We start from the raw sequence: 24,030 nt of genomic DNA, 5'->3' as shown, positions 1-24,030 counted from the left end.
AGGCTGGTCTCAAACTCCTGGGCTCAAGTGATCCTCCTGCTCCAGTCTCCCAAAGTGCTGGCATTACAGGGGTGAGTCACCACACCCAACTGCACTCGTTTATCTGTTTATTTATTTTATTTTATTTTGAGACAGACTTTTGCTCTTGTTGCCCAAGCTGGAGTGCAATGGCACCATCTCGGCTCACTGCAACCTCCGCCTCCCGGGTTCAAGCGATTCTCCTGCCTCAGCCTCTCGAGTAGCTGGGATTACAGGCACACGCCGCCATGCCCGGCTAATTTTTTTTGTATTTTTAGTAGAAATGGGGTTTTACCATGTTAGCCAGGCTGGTCTCAAACTCCTGACCTCAGGTGATCTGCCCGCCTTGGCCTCCCAAAGTGCTGGGATTACAGGCATGAGCCACCGTGCCTGGCCTGCTTATTTATTTTCTGTCTCCCCTACTGTATGGCCCAGGAAAACGGGGACCTTGCACACTGCTGGATCTCTAAGACCACAAACCCAGCTCTTGGTATACAGAAGGTGCTCAATAAATGTTTCTTGGACAAATAAGTGATCCTAGGAGGTGGGAGCTAATATAATCCCCATTTAACAGGTAAAGAAATAGGCTCTCAGAAGGTAAGTTCGTGAACATTTATTCAGCACCTGCTATGTGCCAACCACTGTTTTCCATGCTGGTGACATAGCAGTGACTATAGCAGACCAAGGTCCCCTCATGGGACTGGATTCAGACTCAGCTCTAACTGCAGAGCCCAAGCCTTTCATCCACTGCTTCAGTATTCTTGGCTGGATCAACACCCCCAGCAATTCCCTGAAATAATAAAAATCAGGTTAGTCATTACTCCCTTCTGGGCTGGGTGAGGGAAGCACCAGGCCCTGAGTCAGGCTCCTTAAAAGCAAGATTTCCCAATAGCCCTATGAAGAACAAATGAGGAAACTGAGGCTCCAAGAGGGGACAGCCTCTGCCCAGGGTCACAGAGAAGATGAGTGGTCCAACTTGGAAACCAAGTCTGACTCCAGAGCCTGCCTCTCATCCATCAACTGAAGGGTACCGATTTCCTAGGAATTTCAACTTCCACCTCACTTACCTGTAGAATCAAAAAGGACCCAGGGGCCAGGGGCAGTGGCTCACACCTGTAATCCCAGCACTTTGGGGGGCCTAGGCAGGCAGATCACTTAAGGCCAGGAGTTCGAGACCAGCCTGGCCGACATGGTGAAACCCCATCTCTACTAAAAATACAAAAATTAGCTGGGTGTGGTGGCGGGTGCCTGTAGTCCCAGCCACTCAGGAGGCTGAGGCAGGAGAATCACTTGAACCCAGGAGGCAGAGACTGCAGTGAGCCGAGATTGTGCCACTGGACTCTAGCTTGGCTACAGAATGAGACTCCGTCTCAAAAAAAAAAAAAAAAAAAAAATGGCCAGGCACAGTGGCTCACGCCTGTAATCCCAGCACTTTGGGAGGCCAAGATGGGCGGATCACGAGGTCAGGAGATCGAGACCATCCTGGCTAACACAGTGAAACCCCATCTCTACCAAAAATACAAAAAAAAAAAAAAAAAAGCCAGGCATGGTGGCGGGCGCCTGTAGTCCCAGCTATGCAGGAGACTGAGGCAGGAGAATGGCGTGAACCCGGAAGGCTGAGCTTGAAGTGAGTCGAGATTGCACCACTGCACTCCAGCCTGGGAAACAGAACGAGTCTCAAAAAAAAAAAAAGGGACTAGGACTCAGGCCTGAAGACACGATAATGCCAAATGGCCACATCTGTTTCATGGACATTTATCTGTGCCAGGCAACAACATACCCCAGGCTTTACAAACAAGACCCCACGAAGTCTTGTATGAGCCAGGCAAACACTGAATAAGCACTTCCTATTCCAGCCCTATTCCTATTCTAAGTGCTGTTGATACTCGTTTAGTACTCATGACAACTTCAACAGGTAAATATTTCTATTACTGTCATTGTACAAACAGGGAAGTCGAGGTGAAGAGAAGTGCCCAAGGTCACATATCAGCCCAAGGGTGCCTTAACAAGCAATAACTGGTTTTGAACCCAGGCAGTCTGTGCTCTTAACCTCAAACCTGTGCTGCTTCTTAGCTACTATTAGCTTCACTTTCAGACAAGGAAACTGAGGCTCAAAGAGGTCAAGTCCAAAGGTCTCCAATTAATAGGTGGGGGAGTTAGTATTTAAATGCAGATCTTGCAGCCCATGACCCTAACCATTACACTATACCATGACTATAGAGCCTCAGTTGGGGAGGCATGAACAAAATTAGTTTCCTGGGACGTGGCGGCTCACATTTTTAATCCCAGCACTTTGAGAGGCTGAAGCGGGTGGATTGTTTGAGCCCAGGAGTTCGAGATCAGCCTGGGCAACATAGCGAGACCCTGTCTCTACAAAAAATAAAAAAAATTAGCCAGACTTGGTGGTGCGTGCCTCTAGTCCCAGCTTCTCAGGAGGCTGAGGCGGGAGGGAGGATCACTAGAGCCCGAGAGTTCGAGGCTGCACTGAGCTATGATCACACCACCTTACTCCAGCCCGGGCCACAGAGAGAAACCCTGTCTGTACCCCACCCCTCATACACACAAAAAAGCTGGGAGCTTGAGACTCATGTGGACGGGGGTGTGGGCGGGGCCTGGAGTACTGAGAACTGATGGAAGATGAGGTTAAGGGGCTGCGTTAAAGGGTCGAAGAAGGAGCATGCAGCCTCTAGGCTAGGGGTCTTGGTGTGGAAATGAACTAGGCCTGGGGGAATACCTGTGTGAATGCCCCACTTGCAGAAGAGGCTACTTTCCGAGAAACCGCTGGCCCCCATGATCTGCCCGATCACGTGCACCTCAGCCATGGCCCTGGGAGGGGAAAAATACAATCACAACCCTGTGAGGTAAGTGTATTATCTCCATTTGACCATTTGACGGGGGGGGGGGGGGAATCTGAGGCCCAGCAGGTAAAGGGTAGTACTAGGATTCCAAGCTAGCTTCGTCACACCCCTGAGGCTGAGGTCTTGACCATAGATCCTAATTGCCAACCCATGAAAGCCTGGAAAAAATGGGGAGACCCTTGTCTCGGGAAATAGCATTTAACTCTGCGAGTTCTAAAATAACTTCTTTGGGTTCAGGTCGGCGGAAAGCCCCTCCCGAAGGGGCTATGGCTCGGCCCACGAGCGCAAAAGACCCGCCTTCCGCGTCAGGTCAGCCACCCCGCTTCCCTCCCCCAGCAAGCTCCATAAGGCGCATGCGTTATGAGTTCAGGTCGACTTAGCCCCGCCTCTAAGCGCAGCGCATGCGTCATTCCTACCTTGGCGCACCGGTTAGGAGAGGCGAAAGCGGCAACGGGGGTTAGTTCATGGGCTTGACAGGTTCTCTTCTCCGCGGGCGCCGACCAGACCTGGCTCGCGCTTCCCCCAGGACCTTCCTGACTGCGAGATATGGAAGCCGCGATGCTTCCGCCACCGCGCTCGCCTTGGGTTCCGTGGTTGTTGCTGGGGCAACAGCAGGCTCCTCCCCTAGCTTTGTACTCGCCCTCCGCGCCACTAATTGGTGCTATCCGTCTGCAGGGGGCGGGGTGAAGCTGTGATGGACATTTTCCTCCTCTTGCTCCATTTTGGGAAAATAGCTTCTCTCCAGCTACGGCAAGGAGTTCCGCCATTTTGGGCGTGGCTAGGAAGCTGCCATGTTGAGTGTGGCTGAGGAAGTGTGAGTGCAGTTTCTCACAGATACCCTCTTTACCAAAAAAGCAAATCCCTAACTGCTCCGTGCTGCGCCTACCCCACCGAAGAGCTCTCTATGGTCCGGGATCACAAATCAGAGATTGAACCAGGACCAAGGGGGAATTCCTTCCAGGACCTCATGTACATCCCCTGCCTTGTAACTGGAAAACAAAGCAAAAAAATCACTCCTCATTCAGAGAGAGTGGAGAAATTGGGGAGTGGGTTCTGCTTCCGTTTTAGAGTTCCCCTAGGTTTCTCAAGGACAAGGAAGGAAGGAAGTTGGATAAGTCCAACTTCCTTCTCGGAGCTACTACCAAGTTCACTGTTACTGCTTGATTCTGAGCAAGGAGCTGTTGGGGTAGCGAAGAGAAATGAGGAACTGAGATTCCCTTATTTGCAAAAATCTTGTTTCCGATTGATTGATTTCTCAATCAAGAAATGGAGAGATGTTTTCCCTGGATGCCATCCTGGATGCCATCATTTCCCACATCAAGCCAGTCATCAGGTACCATCAAGGCTCCTTAAAAGGGTCTCACTCTGTCACCCAGACTGGAGTACGGTGGCTCGATCACAGCTCACTGCAGCCTCTTAACTCCTGGGTTCAAGGGATCCTCCTACCTCAGCCTCCCATGTAGCTGGTATCACAGATATGTGCCACCATGGCTGGCTAATTCTTTTTTTTTTTTAAGAGATGGAGTCCTGCTATGTTGCTATGTTGCCCAGTCTTGTCTTGACCTCCTGGGCTCTAGCTATCCTCCCAGTTCGCCCTCCCAAACTGCCGGGATTACAGGCGTGAGCCACCCAGCCAGGCCAATAGATACAAGTATTTAAAAGCTACCATTGGCTAGGCACGGTGGCTCATGACTGTAATCCCAGCCCTTTGGAAGGCTGAGGCGGGAAGAGCTCTTGAGGCCAGAAGTTCGAATATAGCGAGACCCCATCTCTACAAAAATAAAAAACAATAAAATAATGCATATATCAACTAGTGAAATATGCCATTGAATTGTTTAATATAAATGTTATCCTATTGAAATGTTGCCCCCTCCTTATAATTTTGGTTGTTTGTTTTTTTGTTTGTTTGTTTTGAAATGGAGTCTCGCCCTGTAGTCCAGGCTGGAGCGCAGTGGTGCGATCTCAGCTCACTGCAATCTCTGCCTCCTGGGTTCAAGCGATTCTCCCGCCTCAGCCTCCCGAGTAGCTGGGACTACAGGCGTGCACCACCACACCCAGCTAATTTTTGTATTTTTAGTAGAGATGGGTTTTCACCATGTTGGCCAGACTGGTCTCAAACTCCTGACCTCAGGTGATCCACCCGCCTCAGCCTCCCAAAGTGCTGGGATTACAAGCGTTAGCCACCGTGCCTGGCCGGGCTTTTTTTTTTTTTTTTTTGGCAGTGTCTCCCTCTGTCGCCCAGGCTGGAGTGCAGTGGCGTGATCTCTCCTCACTGCAACCTCTGCCTCCCAGGTTCAAGCGATTCTTCTGTCTCAGCCTCCTTAGTAGCTGGGATTGCAGGCGCCCACCACTACACCTAGCTAATGTTTGTGTTTTTAGTAGAGACAGAGTTCCACCATGTTGGTCAGGCTGGTCTCGAACTCCTGGCCTCACGTGATCCTTCTGCCTCAGCCTCCCAAAGTGCTGGGATTACAGGCATGAGCCACCTCACCTGGGCCCAGCTACTTTTTGTATTTTCTTTTTTATTTCTTTTTTATTTTATTTATTTACCTTTTTTTTTTTTTTTGAGACAGAATCTTGCTCTGTTGCCCAGGCTGGAGTGAGCCTCTGCACCTGGCAGAGATTTCACTTTTAAATGATCTTTCTGTCCTTTAAGCTGGAGGTGGGGAAAATATATTTATTTATTTATTTATTTCTGGATGCTGTGTGGGTGAGGTAGACAGCTCTAACCTTTCAGCTCTTGGGGCCCCTGGTCCCTAGTGGTGGCACCAGCCTTGCTTTCTCTTTTCTCAAGCCCCTATTTTGTCCATCAGGAAATCTTACTGCCTCTACTTTTGAAATACACCCTAAATCCCGCTTCTCACCTCTTTGTTGCCCTGCATCTTGATCTGTCCAAGTTTGTCCATCACCTGGACTATGACAGGGACCTTGTCTCTGGGGTCCCCTTTCCCAACCCCCCTAGTCTGCACCCCACATGCAGCTGGAACCCTGTGAACACCTAAGTCAGGCCCCATCCGCTCAGGACCCCTCCAGTGGTCCCCATTTCACTCAGGGTAAAAGCCAAAGTCTTACCATGCATGACAAGGCTCTCCACAACCTGGCTGGCACCTCCTGCCTCATTTTTGTATTTTTAGTAGAGACAGGGTTTCACCATGTTGGCCAGGCAGGTCTCAAACTCCTGACCTCAGGTGATCCACCCACCTTGGCCTCCCAAAGTGCTGCGATTACAGGCATGAGCCACTGCTCCCGGCTGAGGTCTTCATTCTGAAGGCTCCCATGTATACATGTTAAATAAAACAAAATAAATTATTGTCAACCATAAATAATGAGATTCAGAAAATATGATTGAGTCCGGATTCGGTGGTTCATGCCCGTAATCCCAGCACTTTGGGAGGCCAAGGAGAGTGGATACTCTGAGGTCAGGAGTTTGAGACCAGCCTGGCCAACATATAGTGAAACCCCGTCTCTACTAAAAATACCAAAACTAGATGGGTGTGGTGGCACACGCCTGTGGTGTCAGCTACTTGGGAAGCTGAGGCAGGAGCATCACTTGAACTTGGGAGGCGGCAGTTGCAGTGAGCTGAGATCGCGCCACTGTGCTTCAGCCTGGGCGACAGAGCCAGACTTCTACTCTCAAAAAAGAAAAAAAAGAAAAGAAAAGAAAATACGATTAACTATAGTTTATTCCAGGCTACAAGGCCAGTACATATGTTACAACAATTTCATTAGTACATCTTGCTGTGCTGCAGGGAAGATTGCGTTAACGTTCTCTGAGGAAGAGGAGTACTCTCTCTTTCTTTCTCCTTTCTTTTTTCTTGAGATAAGATCTTGCTCTGGGGCTGGGCGCGGTGGCTCACGCCTGTAATCCCAGCACTTTGGGAGGCTGAGGCGGGCGAATCACGAGGTCAGGGGTTCAAGACCAGCCTGGCCAACATGGTGAAACCCCCGTGTCTACTAAAAATACAAAAAATTAGCTGGGCATGGTGGTGGGTGCCTGTAATCCCAGGTACTCGGGAGGCTGAGGCAGGAGAATCACTCGAACCCGGGAGGTGGAGGTTGCAGTGATCTGAGATCGTGCCATTGCACTCCAGCCTGGGGGACAAGAGTGAGACAAAGTCTCAAAAACAAAACAAAACAACAACAACAACAACAAAAAGATCTTGCTGTGTTACCCAGGCTGGAGTGCAGTGGCACAATCAGCTCACTGCAGCCTCGAACTCCCAGGCTCAAGCCTCCCGCCTAAGCCTCCCCAGTAGCTGGGACTACAGGCGTGTGCCACCATGCCCAGCTAATTTTTCAATAAATTCTTCTGTAGAGACGTGGTCTCACTATGTTGCCCAGACTTGTCTCAAACTCCTGGGCTCAAGTGATCCTCCCACCTCTGCCTCCCAAAGTGCTGGGGTTACAGATGTGAGGCCACAACAGCCGGCCTAGGAGTAATGTTCTGAGGTGATCTTATCTCTGGCACTGCTTGGTCATTCTTAATCATTTACAGGAAAAAGCAGAAGTTGTAACTGCATGCTACGTGACTCAGGCTACATAGCAACATTCCTCTCAAGGCTTGGAATAATTTAAAGTTCCAACAGCTTTAAGTTTGAATTATCTAACCACATTATCGAAAGTTGGCCAGGCCTGGTGGTTCATGCCTATCTGTAATTCCAGCACATTGAGAGGCCAAAGCAATAGGATCACTTGAGGCCAGGAGTTCTGGACCAGACTAGGCAACATAATGAGACTCTCATTTCTACGAAAACGCTTAAAATTAAAAAAAAAAAAAAAAAAAATAGCAAGGCGTGGTGACACATGTCTGCAGTCCCATCTACTTAGGAGGCTGAGGCAGGAGGATCCCTTGAGCCCAGGAGTTTGAGGCTGCAGTGAGTTGTGATCATGCCAAGGTACTTCAGCCTGGGTGACAGAGTGAAACCTGTCACCTTTTTTGGGGGGGGTTATTGGGTTTTTTTGAGAGAGTCTCGTTCTGTGGGCCAGGGCTCACAGCAACTTCTGCCTCCCAGGCTCAAGCAATTCTCCTGCCTCAGCCTCCCAAGTAGCTGGGATTACAGGCATGTGCCACCACACCCGGGTAATTTTTGTATTTTTAGTAGAGACGGGGTTTCACCATGTTGGCCAGGCTGGTCTTGAACTCCTGACTTCAAGTGATCCACCTGCCTCAGCCTCCCAAAGTGCTGGGATTACAGGTGTGAGCCACTGTGCCCGGCCTGAAGCTGTTTTAAAATATATCCCCAAATGCTTGGGCAGCCACCTTTCAGTAGGTGGAGCCTAATTCTCCTTCCCTTCAGTGTGGCTAGTTTTTGTAATTTGCTTCTAACCAATAGAATATGGGGCTGGGCACAGTGGCTCACACCTGTAATTCCAGCACTTTGTGAGGCCGAGGCGGGCAGATTGCTTCAATCCAGGAGTCTGAGAGCAGCCTGGACAACATGACGAAACCCCATCACTACAAAAAAATACAAAAAATTAGCTGGGTGTGGTGGCATGCCCCTGTAGTCCCAGCTACTCTGGTGGCGGAGGAGGGAGGATCGCTTAGGCTGAGAGTTGGAGGCTACAGTGAGCTGCGATTGTACCACTGCACTCCAGCTTGGGCAACTGAGACCCTATCTCAAAAACAAAATGCTTTTAAGCCAAGTATGGCACAGCCGGCGGTCCCGGCTACTTTTTGTTGTTGTTGTTGTTGTTGTTGTTGTTTTGAGACAGTTTCGCTCTTGTTGCCCAGGCTGGAGTGCAATGGTGCCATCTCTCCTCACCACAACCTCTGCCTCCTGGGTTCAAGTGATTCTCCTGCCTCAGCCTCCCAAGTAGCTGGGATTGAAGGCACCTGCCGCCACACCCAGCTAATTTTTGTAGTTTTAGTAGAGATGGGGTTTTGCCATGTATGGCCGCGCCTGGCCATCCCGGCTACTTTGGAGGCTGAAGCGGGAGGATGCCTCGAGTGTAGGAAGTCCAGGCTGCAGTGAGCTATATGGCACCCTGCAAGCCTGGGCAACAAAGTAAGACTGTACCTCTTAAAAAAAAAAAAAAAAAAAGGCCGGGTGCGGTGGCTCATGCCTGGATTCCCAGCACTTTGGGAGGCCGAGGCAGGAGGATCACTTGAGGTCAGGAGTTCGAGACAAGCCTGGCCAACATGGTGAAACCCCGTCCCTACTAAAACTACAAAAAAAAAAATCAGCCGAACGTGGTGGCGAGTGCCCGTAGTCCCAGCTACTCGGGAGGCTGAGGCACGAGAATCACTTGAACCCAGGAGGTGGAGGTTGCAGTGAGCCGAGATTGCACCATTGCACTCCAGCCTGGGTGACAGAGCGAGACTCTGTCTCAAAATAAATAAATAAAAATAAATAAATAAGCCTTTTAGTTGTGGTAAAATACACATGTACCATGTTGACTGTTTAAAACCGTCTTGTTCAATAGTGTTAAGTACATTTACATTGTCGTGCAGCCAATCTCCACAACCATTTTCATCTTGCAAAACTAAAATTTTTGCAAACTAAACACATTTTTGAAACAAAACAAGTCCCCTATTCCCCCCTCTTCTGCAGCTCCTGGTACTCACCATCCTATTTTCTTTCAGTTTATTTATTTTACTTTATTTCTTTATTTCTTTATTTTTTGAGACAGAGTTTCACTCTTGCTGCCCATGCTAGAGTGCAATGGCGTGATCTCGGCTCACCGCAACCTCTGCCTCCCAGGTTCAAGCGATTCTCCCACCTCAGCCTCCCGAGTAACTGGTATTACAGGCCTGCACCACCACGCCCGGCTAATTTTGTATTTTTAGTAGAGGCGGGGTTTCTCCATGTTGGTCAGACTGGTCTCGAACTCCTGACCTCAGGTGATCCGCCTGCTTCGGCCTCCCAAAGTGCTAGGATTATAGGTGTGAGCCACCGTGCCCCACCTACTCATTTATTTATTTTTATTTTATTTATTTATTATTATTATTATTTTTTGAGACATAGTCTTGCTCTGTTGCCCAGGCTGGAGTGCAATGGCACCGTGTCAGCTCACTGCAACCTCTGCCTTCCGCGTTTAACCAATTCTCCTGCTTCAGCCTCCTGAGCAGCTGGGACTACAGGCGCGTGCCACCTCACCCAGCTAATTTTTGTATTTTTAGTAGAGACAGGGTTTCACCATATTGGCCAGGCTGGTCTCGAACTCCTGACCTCGTGATCCACCTGCCTCGGCCTCCCAAAGTGCTGGGATTACAAATGTGAGTCACTGTGCCCGGCCGCCTATTTATTTTTTTGAGACGAAGTCTCATTCTGTTGCCCAGGCCGTAGTGTAGCAACGTGATCTCTGTTCACTGTAACCTCTGCCTCCTGGCTTCAAGCGATTCTCCTGCCTCAGCCTCCCAAGTGGCTGGGATTACAGGCATGTGTCACCACGCCTGGCTAATTTTTGTATTTTTAGTAGAGACAGGGTTTCACCATGTTGGCCAGGATGTACTCGAACTCCTGACCTCAGGTGATTGGCCTGCCTTGGCCTCCTACAGTGCTGGGATTACAGGCGTGAGCTACCGTGCCTGGCCTGTTTTTTATTTTTTTTGAGACAGGATCTTGCTCTGTCACCCAGGCTGGAGTGTTGTGGTGAGATCTCAGCTCACCACAACCTCTGCCTCCCGGATTCAAGCGATTCTTATGCCTCAGCCTCCCGAGTAGCTGGGATTACAGGCATGCACCACCATGCCCGGCTGACTTTTGTATTTTTAGTAGAGACGGAGTTTTGCCATGTTGGCCAGGCTGATTTTGAACTCCTGACCTCAGGTGATCCACAGGCCTTAGCCTCCCAAAGTGTGGGGATTACAGGTGTGAACCACCACGCCTGGCCCACTATCCTCCCTTCCTTCCTTTCTTTCTTTCCTTCCTTCCTTCCTCCCTTCCGCCCTCCTGCCCTCCATCCCTCCCGCCCTCCCTCCTCTCTCTCTCTCTCTCTCTCTCGTTCTCTCTTTCTCCCTTTTTCTCTTTCTCTCCTTCCTTCCTTCCTTCTTTTCTTTCTTTCCTTCCTTCCTTCCGTCTTTCTTTCTTTCCTTCCTTCCTTCCTTCCTTCCTTCCTTCCTTCCTTCCTTCCGTCTTTCTTTCTTTCCTTCCTTCCTTCCTTCCTTCCTTCCTTCCTTCCTTCCTTCCTTCCTTTCTTTCTTTCTTTCTTTTCTTTCTCTCTTTTTTCTATTGCTCTGTCTCCAAGCTGGAGTGCAGTGGCACAATCTTGGCTCACTGCAACCTCCACCTCCCTGGTTCCAGTGATTCTCCTGCCTCAGCCTCCCGAGTAGCTGGGACTACAGGCGCACACCACCAAGTCCAGCTAATTTTTGTATTTTTAGTACAGCTGGGGTTTCACCATGTTGGCCAGGATGATCTCGATCTCTTGACCTCGTGATCGGCCCGCCTCAGCCTCCCAAGTGCTGAGATTACACGTATGAGCCACTGCACCCGGCCACTGTCCTATTTTCTATCTCTGCGAATGTGACTACTCGAAGTACGTCATGTAAGTGGAATCCTACAGTATTTGTCCTCTTATGACAGGATTATTTCACTTAGCATAATGTCGTCAAGGGTCATCCAGGTCGTAGCATGCAACAGGATTTTTTCCTTCCTGACCCCCCTTTTTTTGACTTGGAGTCTTGCTCTGTCACTCAGACTGTAGTGCAGTGGCTATCATAGCCACTCCTGGACTCAAGTGATCCTCCCACCTCAGCCTCCCGAGTAGCTACGACTACAGGTGTGTGCCACCATGCTCGACTAATTTTTTTTTTTTAAGTTTTGGAGAGACAAGGTGGTCTCAGTGGCTCCCGCCTGTAATCACAGCACTTTGGGAGGCTGAGGCAGTAGGGGGCGGAGGTGGAGATCACTTGAGGCTAGGAGTTCAAGACCAACCTGGGCAACATGGTGAAAACCTGTGTCTACTAAAAATACAAAAATTAGCTGGGCGTGGTTGTGCGTGCCTGTAATCCCAGCTACTTGGAGGCTGAGGCAGGAGAATCACTTGAACCTGGGAGGCAGAATTTGCAGTGAGCTGACATCGTGCCACTGTACTCCAGTCGGGGCAACAGAGTGAGACTTCCTTAAAAAAAAAAAAAAGTTTTGGAGAGATGGGGTCTTACTATGTTGCCCAGGCTGGCCTGGAACTCCTGGGCTCAGGCAATCCTCCTGCTTCGGCCTCTCAGAGTGCTGGGATTACAGGCATGAGCCACTGTACCTGGCCAGCACTTTATTTTATTGTTATTATTATTATTTATTTTTTCATAACATTGATGTTTTGAAGGTTATAGGCCACCTCCTTTGTAGAGTGTCCCTCATTTTGGCTTTGTCTCATGTTTCTTATTATTAGATTAAGTTATGCATTTTGGCAGGAAAACCAAAGAAATGATATGTATCTCCCTCTTTGCTTCACATCAGAGGCAACTAAGGTCAATTTGTCCTGTTAATGGTGATATTAACTTGTATCATCTGGTTAATGTGATGTTTTCCAGTTTTCTCCATTAATATTTTTTTCGTTATAATAAGTAATCTAGGGGAAGATACCTTGAGACTAAATAAATATCCTGTTCTTTATCAAATCAAATTTTCACCCAATAACTTAATAGTTTCAGTCTCTGTTGACAATCCTTGCTGGGATCTTGTGATGTTTTGTTTTTGTTTTTGTTTTTATTTTTTTATTTTTTTATTTTTTTATTTTTTTATTTTTTATTTTTTTTTTTTTTGAGACGGAGTCTTGCTCTGTCGCCCAGGCTGGAGTGCAGTGGCACAATCTCGGCTCACTGCAAGCTCCGCCTCCCGGGTTCACGCCATTCTCCTGCCTCAGCCTCTCCGAGTAGCTGGGACTACAGGCGCCCGCCACCACGCCCGGCTAATTTTTTGTATTTTTTTTTTTAGTAGAGACGGGGTTTCACCGTGGTCTCGATCTCCTGACCTCGTGATCCGCCCGCCTCGGCCTCCCAAAGTGCTGGGATTACAAGCGTGAGCCACCGCGCCCGGCTGTTTTTGTTTTTATTTTTGAGACTGGGTTTCACTTTGTTGCCCAGGCTGGACTGCAGTGGCACAATCATGGCTCACTGCAGCCTCCACCTCCTGGGCTCAACCAATCCTCCTATCTCAGTTTCTCGAGTAGCTTGGACCACAGGCATGCATCACCACACCCAGCTGATTTTGTTTATTTTTTGTAGAGACAAAATCTCACTTTGTTACCCTGGCTGGTCTTGAACTTTTGGGCTCAAGTAATCCTCCCACCTTGGCCTCCCAAAGTGCTGGGATTACAGGCTTGAGCCACCGTGCCCAGCTGGAATCTCATGTTTAATATTCCAGACCCATCGCAAACACTAAGAGGTGTAGCCTCTTAGACTGTACAAGGCTAACGGCAGCCAGAGAGCTCTAACTGGAAGTGAATTAATCTCTAGGATGGCCTAGAGGGATGAGGGGACCCACAGAGCTCAATGATTTGGTGAAAAACTGAGGCTGGAGGCTGGTGGGAATTCATGCCCCCATCCCACATATATGTAATAAAGGCCCACTTTGTGCCAGGCATGTTTTAGGCCCTGAGGCACAGTACTGAAAAAACGAGATCAAATCTCAGCCCTTGTTGTGCCAACACTGATGTGGGAGAATTCAAACTACAAACAAGAGAAATATATGGTATGTTTAAGGCCGGGTGCAGTGGCTCACGCCTGCAATCCCAGCACTTTGGGAGGCTGAGGCGGGCAGATCACGAGGTCAAGAGATTGAGACCATCCTGGCTAACACGGTGAAACCCCATCTCTACTAAAAATACAAAAATTAGCTGGGAGACAGCAAGACTCCGTCTCAAAAAAAAAAACAGGCTCACTTGCATGCTCACTTGGCCACAGTAAACAGCTGGTACAAAGCCCAGCATATTGTAACCCTGGGCTGTGTTCTTGTGGCCCTTGCTAAGCCAATGGGTGAGGAGGAAGCAGAGGCAGGTGGGGTGGGAGTTTCTAGGGAAAGAAGGCTGAGGAGTGGGGCCCAGTAGGGGGTGATGCTCTGATTGTCATATGGTACAGTGATGTTCATGAGTCAGCATTTGGACCCACATAGACCTGGTTTCCTTTCCAGCCTCTTTTGTTTGTTTGTTTGTTTGTTTGTTTGAGACGGAGTTTCACTCTTATTGCCCAGGCTGGAGTGCAATGGCGTGATCTCGGCTCACCGCAACCTCCACCTTCCAGGTTCAAGCGATTCTCCTGCCTCAGCCTCCCGAGTAGTTAGGATTACAGGAATGCGCCACCACGCCTGGCTAATTTTGGATTTTTAGTAGAGATGGGGTTTCTCCATATTAGTCAGGCTGGTCTCGAACTCCCGACCTCAGGTGACCCACCTGCCTCAGCCTCCCAAAGTGCTGGGATTACAGGCGTGAGCCACCGTTCCCGGCCCCTTTCCAGGCTCTTTAAGTCACTGAGTATGTGGTCTCTAGACAATGCCTTCACCTCTCTGAACCCCTATTTCTTCACCTGCAAAATTGGTATAATGCTCCTTGCCTCTTATGTGATAACATGTAGAGTACTTAGAATTGCTGCAACAACAAATGTCCAACATTGGGAGCCTCTCTGAACCTATTTTGGTTCAGGTGCTGCCCAGGAAATAGAAAAAGAAAAAATAAAAAGAACAAATATCCAACATTTATCCAAAGCCTGGCAAAGAAAGCACTCTGAACACATTTGATGGTGTTTATTAATATTATTATTTACATCCATCTCCATCGGACTGATTACAAGACTCTCCTCGTCTTGCATGCTTCCACCTCCTTCATGGAGCCTTATATAGGCCTCCCTTCCCAGAAGCCCTCCGTCTCACCAGACTGGAGGATTCCCTGGCCTTTGTGGGGCTGGAGTTCCCTCGCTCCAGGACTCCAGGGCTCCTTGCCAAGAGTCCAGATGCTGGCGCTGGCACCGGCCCCACTCCCAGGGAGAACAGATGGCGTCTGCAAGTGCACTTGGCTCAGCCAGTTTCTGGCAGACGACAGAAGCAGGGAGACCCATGGGAGGACAGACGAGAGCGTGAGGGGGCAGGATTGTTTTACCCAGGAGGGATGCCCTGTTACTTTCTATCTCAACCTTGCTCTCATTCTTTTCATATTTCTATGAAGCATACTATAGGCCAGGTGCGGTGGCCCACGCCTGTAATCCCAGCCCTTTGGGAGGCCGAGGAGGGAGGACTGCTTGAGCCTAGGAGTTCGAAACCAGCCTGGGCCACATAGCAAAACCCCAGTCACCAAGGCTGGAATGCAGTGGCACGATCTCAGGTCACTGCAACCTCCACCTCCTGGGTTCAAGCCATTCTCCCACCTCAGCCTCCCAAGTAGCTGGGATTATAGGAACCTGCCACCATGCCCAGCGAATTTTTGTGCTTTTAGTAGAGACAGGATTTCACCATGTTGCCCAGGCTGGTCTCAAACTCCTGACCTCAAGTGATCTGCCCGCCTTGGCCTCCCAAAGTGCTGGGATTATAGGCAAGAGCCACTGCGCCTGGCCAAAAATGATTTAAAAAAAAAAAAAAAAAAAGGAAACATACTGGCCGGGCGTGGTGGCTCATGCCTATAATCCCAGCACTTTGGGAGGCCAAGGTGGGTGGATCACAAGGTCAGGAGTTCAAGACCAGCCTGACCAACATGGTGAAACCGTCCCTCTACTAAAAATACAAAAATTAGCCAGGCGTGGTGGTGGGCGCCTGTAGTCCCAGCCACTCGGGAGGCTGAGGCAGGAGAATGGCTTGAACCCCGGAGGGGGAGGTTGCAGTGAGGCGAGATCACACCACTGCACTCCAGCCTGGGGACGGAGCAAGACTCCATCTCAAAAAAAAAAATAAGATAAGAAAAGAAACATACTGCCTTCTAGCCTGGGCAACGGAGCAAGACCCCATCTTTTAAAAAATAAAAAAAAACCTGGCCGGGCGCGGTGGCTCATGCCTGTAATCCTAGCACTTTAGGAGGCTGAGGCGGGTAGATCACCTGAGGTCAGGAGTTCAAGACCAACCTGACCAACATGGCGAAATCTCATCTACTAAAAATACAAAAATTAGCTGGGTGTGGTGGCTTGACCCTGTAATCCCAGCTACTCGGGAGGCTGGGGCAGGAGAATCGCTTGAACCCGGGAAGCGGAGGTTTCGGTGAGCTGAGATCACGCCACTGCACTCTAGCCTGGGCGACAGAGCAAGACTTCGTCTCAAAAACAAAACAAACAAACAAAAAAACCACAGTAAAATAGCAGCGACAACAACAACAAAAACCCGGAGCTGAGAGGAGGAATGAATGCGATGATGAATGTAAAGCGTTTAACACAGGGCTTGGGTACAGTCTGCCCTCAATGAACCAATGATGTGCCCTTAGGCAATTTACCCAACCTCGGCTTGCCAGTTTCCTCCCGCGTGAAACAGGACAATAAACGATTATGCCTGTTAGGGTTGTGCTGAGGAATAAATGTGTATGTAAGTTTATTTGCAAAGCACTTAGAACAGGGTGCACGGTCCTTGTTGCTGTTATTATTATTGGCTATTATTGCGCAAAGGGGAAGGGAGGCGGGGCCAAGCCAGGAAGGCCCTGGAGAATCCGGGGTGCCCCCTCCTCCGGCAGAGCTTGGGCCTGGGCTCACGAGGAAGGGGCTGCAGTTCTCCGAAGATTCCCGCCTGCTCCCAGAGCCCCGGGAGTCGTAGGACCCGCTCCTGGACGCTGACGTCGGCTTTCAGGGACCCCTCGCCGGACGCCGCGGAGGGACAGAGCCTGGGAGGCCGTCGCCCCGCCCTGTCCCCGCCCCCGCGCGCAGCGGGCCCGGGGCGCTGAGACCCGCGTAGAGCAAAGCGCTAGGTCCCCGCGCCCCTTGGATCCTCGGTGGCAGGGTCCGGGCGGGTGTCATTGCGGGGGTTCAGGAAGCCCCGGCCTGTGATCGTGAGCGGTGAGTGAGGGGCGTAGGTGGGTGGGGGTCACAGTCGCTCCCATGGGTCCTGGCGTTGGGGATGAGAGGGCAAAGCTTTGGCGAGGAAATCGGCTCAGTCAAGGTTTGGAATGAGCAGGCAGGAGGCTTGGGGACATTCCAGGGAGATCGTAGGACGAGAATGTTCTTTCTGGTTTTGTTGCGTGTGTACGTGTATGTGTGTGCTGGGGTTGAGGGTGTTTATGGGGCGAGGTGTGCAAAGGATTCTGGAGAGCTGGTGCGTGTGTGGGAGTTGTGTGGAGTCATGGGTGTGTGGGTGGAGTAGGGCAGGGGTGCCTGGGCCTGATGAGTGGGGCAGGCATGCCAGAGGTCATGAGAATAGGAGAGAGTGCCGGGGCGCATGTGTGTGTGTGTGCACAGGTGTCTGTGGTTTGTGATGCAGTGGGGAGTAGGGTTGTGCATGGAGTCAATTGACATAAATGTGTAAGAAGGTTGGGGGCCTGAAAGGGGTGTTTTCTGGGAGCTGGTGTTTTGCGGCAAATATAGAAGGAGTCCTTTGGGAGATGAATGTGTGGAGGTGGAGGATGGGGCTGTGTGGCAGGGGACTTCAGGGGGCAGGTCTAGGAGACAGAGGTTGGGGAATGTAGACTAGAGTGAAGTTCCAGGCAGCACTGGGGGTAGGGGATGGGTGTGTGTGTGACTGGGAGGGGTGCATGGGCCTGGATAGGTTGTCACGGGGTATGAACCTGGGATGGATATTGGGGGTGTTCATGGGGCAGGTAAGTGTGTAAGGCATGGTGCAACAGGTGCTGCAACTTACTGGGGTAAGTGTGATGGGTATGTGGCTTTTGCCTGAGAGAAATGCCCAGAATTTGGTCGGGTGCGGTGGCTCATGCCTGTAATCCCAGCACTTTGGGAGGCCAAGGCTGGTGGATCCCCTAAGGTCAGGAGTTCGAGACCAGCCTGGTTAACACAGTGAAACCCTATCTTTACTAAAAATACCAAAAAAAAAAAAAAAAAAAAAATTAGCCGGGCATGGTGGCGGGCACCTGTAATCCCAGCTATTCGGGAGGCTGAGGCAGAATGGTTTGAACCTAGGAGGTGGAGGCTGCAGTGAGCTGAGATCACACCACTGCACTCTAGCGGATCTGCAGTGGTGGATCTGCCTGGGCAACAGATCGAGACTTTGTCTCAGAAAAAAAAAAAAGAGAGAGAGAAATGCCCAAAATTGAATGTCCAGACCCCCGAGTTCTCTTTGTAACCTGAGGCCAATCTTTTTTTCTCTCTGGGCCTCAGCTTCCCTATCTGTAAAATAGGTCTGAGGACCACTGCACTAACTAGTCTCTGCCTGAGTCTCTCTAAAGCAAGGGCTCAGAGGTTGAGTGAAGTAAGACTTTGACAACTTGTCTTTTTCTTCCCCCTACCCCTAGGAAACCCCTCCTGGAGTTTCCCCCAAAGCCATGGACAGCCCTAGTCTTCGTGAGCTTCAACAACCTCTGCTGGAGGGCACAGAATGTGAGACCCCTGCCCAGAAGCCTGGCAGGCATGAGCTGGCGTCCCCCTTAAGAGAGATAGCCTTTGCTGAGTCCCTGAGGGGTTTGCAGTTCCTGTCACCGCCTCTTCCCTCCGTGAGCGCTGGCCTAGGGGAACCAAGGCCCCCTGATGTTGAGGTAGGAAGAGCAGGCCTTAGTGGAAGGCACGGGAGGGGGCTGGGGTGAGCCCCGCTACGGCCAGCATCTGGCAGGCTGACAGCTGTGCCGATCTGCCTTAGGCCTGGAGTCTCACACTTCCCAGCTGTGTGTGGGCTTCTGCGATTTCCAGTTACAGTTCTTCTTGTTTTATGTCTCTCCTGGTTTCTTTACCTTTTTCTCTCCAGATTCGCCTCTCATCTTTGTTGTCTGGCTTTTGGCTCTGTCTTCCCTCTGATCTCTGACTCCGCTGGTTGGTGTCTTCAGAGTGCATGCACCTCTGGCTTTTGTCCACCCTGCTCTCTCCCTCGTGTGTGTGTGTGTGTGTGTGTGTGAGAGAGAGAGAGAGACAGGGTCTCGCTCTGTTGCCCAGGCTGGAGTGCAGTGGGAGCGATCATAGTTTACTGCAACCTTGACCACCCGGGCTTAAGCAATCCTCCTACCTCAGCCTCCTGAGTAGCTGGGACCACAGGCATGTGCCACCATGCCTGGCTAATTTTTTGGTGTTTTTTGTAGAGAAGAGGTTTTGCCACGTTGCCCAGGCTGGTCTCAAACTCCTGAGCTCAAGCAATCTGCCTGCCTTGGCCTCCCAAAATGCTGGGATTAAAGGTGTGAGCCACCATGCCCAGCCTTCCTTTTTTTTTTTTTTTTTTAAGTTACTGTCACTTTTTATAATTTCTCATTCGAGGCCAGGCACAGTGGCTCACACTGGTAATCCCAGCACTTTGGGAAGGTGAGGCTGGAGGACTGCTTGGGCCCAGGAGTTCTAGGCTAGCCTGGGCAACATAGTGAGACTCCATCTTTATTTTTATTTAATTTTTCATTTTGTCCTCCAAAAATTAGAAAGACCCCGTCTTAAAAAAAAAAATTAGCCAGGTGTGGTGGCGTGTTCCTGTAGTCCCAGCTACTCGGGAGGCCGAGGTGGGAGGATCGCTCGAGCCCAGGCTGCAATGAGCTATGATCATACCACCTTACTCCAGCCTGGACAACAGAGAAAGACAGACAGAAAGAAAGAAAGAGAAAGAGAGGAAGAGAGGGAGAGAGAGAGAGAGAGAGAGAGAGGGATGGAGGGAGGGAGGGAGGAAGGAAAGAAAAGAGAGAAAGAGAAAGGAAGGAAGAAGGAATGAACCAAACAAGGAAAGGAAGGAGGGAAGGAGGGAAAGAAGGGAAGGAAGGAAGGAGAAAGAAGAAAGGAAGGAAGGAAGGCAGGCAGGCAGGCAGGCAACAATCATGATGAACTCTTATGGTTTCTGTTGGTCAGGAATTTGGGACTTAGTTGCATGGTTCTGCCTCTGGATCTTTCATGAGGTTGCATTCAGCTGGTGGGTGGAACTAGAACAGTCAGGGGCTGGCTGGGCACTTTTCTCTCTCTTCATGGTGTCTTAGGGCTTCCTTTTTTTTGTTGTTGAGATGGAGTTTCACCCTTGTTGCCCAGGCTGGAGTACGATGGTGCAATCTCAGCTCACTGCAACCTCCGCCTCCTGAGTTCAAGCGAATTCCCCTGCCTCAGCCTCCCGAGTAGCTGGGATTACAGGCATGTGTCACCATGCCCAGCTAATTTTGTAATTTTAGTAGAGACGGGGTTTCACTATGTTGCTCAGGTTGATCTCAAACTCCTGACCTCAGGTGATCCACCCACTTCAGCCTCCCAAAATGCTGGATTATAGGCGTGAGCCACCGTGCCCAGCCAAGTCTTAGGGCTTCTATATGTGGTCTCTCCATGTGAGCTGCTTTGGGATTCCTTACAGCATAACGGCTTCAGGGCAGTCAGGCAGCTTATGTACCTCCAGCCTACAGCATGAATGTTGCAGCAAAGCAGAAGCTGCCTCATCTTTTCTGATTTCGCTTTGGAAGTCACGTAACATGACTTCCACCACATTCTATTAATTATGAGTGAGTCATGAGCCTGCTCAAATTCAAGGGGAGGGGACACAGAACTCATCCCTTGATGGGAAGGATATCAAAGTCACATGGTAAGAAAAGCATGTGGGGCCGGGCGCCGTGGCTCATGCCTGTAATCCCAGCGCTTTGGAAGGCCAAGACAAGTGAATTGCTTGAGGTCAGGAGTTCAAGACCAGCCTGACCAATGTAGGGAAAGCCCATCTCTACTAAAAATACAAAAATTAGGCCAGGCGCGGTGGCTCACGCCTGTAATCCCAGCACTTTGGGAGGCTGAAGTGGGTGGATCACGAGGTCAGGAGTTCGAGACCAGCCTGGAGGTGAAACCCAGTCTCTACTAAAGAAAAAATACAAAAATTAGCCAGGTGTGGTGGTGCACACCTGTAATCCTGGCTATTCGGGAGGCTGAGGCAGGAGAATCACTTAAACCTGGGAGGCGGAGGTTGCAGTGAGCCGAGATCACGCCATTGCACTCCAGCCTGGGCAACAGAGTGAAACTCTGTCTCAAAAAAAAAAAAAAAAAAAAAAAAAAAAAAAAATTAGCCGGCTGTGGTAACGGGTGCCTGTAATCCCAGCTCTTGGGAAGCTGAGGCAGGAGAATTGCTTGAACTTGGGAGATGGAGGTTGCAGTGAGCCGAGATTGAGCCACTGCCCTCCAGCCTGGGCAACAGAGCGAGATTCTATCTCAAAAAAAAAAAAAAAAGTTTAAAAATCTAGACTCTACAGTTTTCAGCAGGCAGGTTTGCCCTAATCATTTAGGCCACTGGAGCATTTTATAATCTCCATCTTTTATTTATTTATTTATTAGTGACAGGGTCTTCTTGCTCCATTGCTCAGGCTGGAGGGCAGACATGTGATCATAGCTCAGTGGAGTCTCAAACTTCTGGGCTCAAGCCATCCTCTTGCCTCAGCCTCCCAAAGCAGCTGAGACTACAGGCACAAGACACCATGCCTAGCTAATTTTTTTTTTTTTTTTTTTTTTTTTTTTTGAGATGGAGTCTCACTCTGTCGCCCAGGCTGGAGGGCATTAGCGTGATCTTGGCTCACTGCAAGCTCTGCCTCTGGGGTTCATGCCATTCTTCCGCCTCAGCCTCCCGAGTAGCTGGGACTACAGGTGCATGCCACCACACCCGGCTAATTTTGTTTTTGTATTTTTAGTAGAGACCGGGTTTCACCGTGTTAGCCAGGATGGTCTCGATCTCCTGACCTCATGATCTGCCCACCTTGGCCTCCCAAAGTGCTGGGATTACAGGCGTGAGCCACTGCGCCCGGCCCAGGCCTAGCTAATTTTACATTTCTTTTTATAGAGATGGGGTCTTACTATATTGCCCAGGCTGGTCTCAAACTCCTGGCTTCAAATGATCCTCCTGCCTTGGCCTCCCTAAGTGTTGGGATGACAGGTGTGAGCCACTGTGCCCGGCCAATAATCTCCATCTTTTTGCAGGTTCCTTGTTTCAGTGGCATTTGTCCCTGTTCAGGGGCTTTTCTTTTTTTGAGATGGAGTCTCACTCTGTTGCCCAGGCTGGAGTGCTGTGGCTTGATCTCAGCTCACTGCAATCTCCACCTCCTGGGTTCAAGTGATTCTCCTGCCTCAGCCTCCTGAGTAGCTAGGATTACAGGGGCACGCCACCATGCCCGGCTAATTTTTGTATTTTTAGTAGAGATGAGGTTTCACCATGTTGGCCAGGCTGGTCTCCAACTCCCGACCTCAGGTGATCCACCCACCTCAGTCTCCCAAAGTGCTGGGATTACAGGCGTGAGCCACCACACCTGGCCATTCAGGGGCTTTTCACTCAGAGATTGTAAGCAATTGTAGCGTCCATGATTGGATCCGTGAACCCCTTGAAAATGAACTGAAAGCTCTGGGTGTGGGTGGGGCTCTTCTCTGGAGACCTGGTCCACAGCTTCCCTTCAAAGGGCTCCAGGATACAAATGTCAAAAGCCCATCTCTGGCCAGGCGTGGTGGCTCATGCCTGTAATCCCAGCACTTTGGGAGGCTGAGACGGGTGGATCACCTGAGGTCAGGAGTTCAAGACCATCCTGGCCAACATGGTGAAACCCCGTCTCTACTAAAAATACAAAATTAGCCAGGTGTGATGGCGTGTGCCTGTAATCCCAGCTACTCAGGAAGCTGAGGCAGGAGAATCATTTGAACTCGGGAGGCAGTGAGCCGAGACTGTGCCATTGTACTCCAGCCTGGGTGACAAAGCGAAACTCTGTCTCAAACAAACACCGAAAGCCCATCTCTGAACATTTTTTTCTCTTTGTATCTCTGGGGAAGCCCTGGGGGCAGGTATAGGCCTTTGAGGGCTATGGAGAACAGAGCAATGGGGCAGGAAAGGTGGATGGAGATGCCCACCTGGGCACTTTCCTGCCCATAGGACATGTCATCCAGCGACAGTGACTCGGACTGGGATGGCGGCAGCCGTCTTTCACCATTTCTACCCCACGACCACCTCGGCTTGGCTGTCTTCTCCATGCTGTGTTGTTTCTGGCCCGTGGGCATCGCTGCCTTCTGTCTAGCCCAGAAGGTCAGTCTGTGTGTGGGACTTGGAGGGGACTGGGCATAAAAGAGAAAAATGCACCACAAAAACAAAGAGCCATATACCTGAGGTGGGAAGGTGGAAGGCAGCCCAGAGTGTTAGTTAAGAACCTGAACTCAAATCCCGAGTCTGCCACTCTCTGCAAGATTTTTTTTTGAGTCTCACTTTGTTGCCCAGGCTGGAGTGCAGTGGTACAATCTCGGCTCACTGCAACCTCCACCTCTTAGGTTCAAGTGATTCTCCTGCCTCAGCCTCCTGAGTAGCTGGGATTACAGGCGCGCACTACCATGCCCGGCTAATTTTTGAATTTTTAGTAAAGACGGGGTTTCACCACGTTGGCCACACTGGTCTCGAACTCCTGACCTCAAGTGATCCTCCCACCTTGGCCTCCCAAAGTGCTGGGATTACAGGCGTGAGCCATGGTGCCCAGCTCTCTGCAAGATTTTGGGCAAGTCACTTAACTTCCCTGTGCTTCACTTTCCTCATCTGTAAAGTGGGAATAATTGCTACCTCTGGGTCAATGTGAGAATCAAATGAGTTAGAATAGTGGCATATACCATTTTAATGTTTTTTTAATTTTATTTTATTATTTTTTTACCATTTTAATGTTTTTATTAATCACTCAGCATCCCCAGTGCCTGACCTATAGTAGGTGCTACGTATCTGCTTTTGGAATACATGCATGAATGAATGAATGGGTATGTTGGGTGGGGGAGGGACCGGGGAAGGGTCTGGGACTGAGGGGATGCCTGGGTCACTGCTGCCCACTGCCTCTACAGACCAACAAGGCTTGGGCCAAGGGGGACATCCAAGGGGCAGGGGCCGCCTCCCGCCGTGCCTTCCTGCTGGGGGTCCTCGCCGTCGGGCTGGGCGTGTGCACGTATGCGGCTGCCCTGGTGACCCTGGCCGCCTACCTTGCCTCCCGAGACCCGCCCTAGTTGCCCCTACAGCCCTCACTGTGAACCCTGAGGCCGGCAGCCCAGCAAATCTGTGGGCAGAGAGTGGAGAATCTTGGTGGATGAGGCTGCGGCGGCAGCAGGAGCATCTAGAAACGGGAGCGAGCTGGACTGGAACCCCTCCCCTTCCTGGCCACCGCTCTTCGGGCGGCAGCAACGTGAGATTAAACACCAGACACCCTTGCAGCCAAA

General features: G+C 50.3%; 2 protein-coding genes across 16 annotated transcripts in view; one reads left to right on the top strand and one right to left on the bottom strand.

Annotated features, from left to right (window-relative positions):
- The window catches only part of B9D2 (B9 domain containing 2), a 9,940-nt gene extending 6,610 nt beyond the window's left edge, over window positions 1–3,330 (bottom strand). Inside the window, exons 1-2 of the mRNA XM_055249948.2 lie at window positions 3,293–3,330; window positions 2,753–2,844 (exon numbers count right to left, since the gene is read on the bottom strand). Coding sequence (XP_055105923.1) covers window positions 2,753–2,840 — 88 coding nt within the window. The 5' untranslated portion in view covers window positions 2,841–2,844; window positions 3,293–3,330. The remainder of the gene's footprint in view (window positions 1–2,752; window positions 2,845–3,292) is intronic.
- On the top strand, window positions 2,638–24,030 carry TMEM91 (transmembrane protein 91). Of its 15 annotated transcripts, none has more exons than XM_063621065.1 (5): window positions 3,697–4,209; window positions 18,183–18,422; window positions 22,721–22,870; window positions 23,509–23,580; window positions 23,821–24,030. In XM_063621065.1, exons 1-4 carry the CDS (start codon window positions 3,781–3,783, stop codon window positions 23,566–23,568), a joined length of 879 nt encoding a protein of 292 aa, XP_063477135.1. In that variant the 5' UTR covers window positions 3,697–3,780; the 3' UTR covers window positions 23,569–23,580; window positions 23,821–24,030. The 15 variants fall into 15 exon arrangements, with proteins under 15 accessions (XP_063477140.1, XP_063477137.1, XP_063477138.1 ...); XM_055249969.2 differs by having other exon boundaries at window positions 23,810–24,030; XM_063621070.1 differs by lacking the exon at window positions 3,697–4,209 and adding an exon at window positions 2,638–2,879 and having other exon boundaries at window positions 23,509–24,030.

This window comes from Symphalangus syndactylus, chromosome 17 (assembly GCF_028878055.3).
Source record: "Symphalangus syndactylus isolate Jambi chromosome 17, NHGRI_mSymSyn1-v2.1_pri, whole genome shotgun sequence".
NCBI lineage: Eukaryota > Metazoa > Chordata > Mammalia > Primates > Hylobatidae > Symphalangus > Symphalangus syndactylus.
Note: the sequence above shows the minus strand (reverse complement) of the source record. Positions and strands in the feature narration are given on the sequence as shown.

Bases quoted from the DNA above. Each gene is read 5' to 3' on its own strand.
- TMEM91 (XM_055249966.2), top strand. From the start codon at position 3,781: ATGGTCCGGGATCACAAATCAGAGATTGAACCAGGACCAAGGGGGAAT. The intron at 4,210-18,182 runs GTACCATCAAGG...CCCTACCCCTAG, and splicing joins CACATCAAGCCAGTCATCAG to GAAACCCCTCCTGGAGTTTC. The intron at 18,423-22,720 runs GTAGGAAGAGCA...TCCTGCCCATAG, and splicing joins CAAGGCCCCCTGATGTTGAG to GACATGTCATCCAGCGACAG.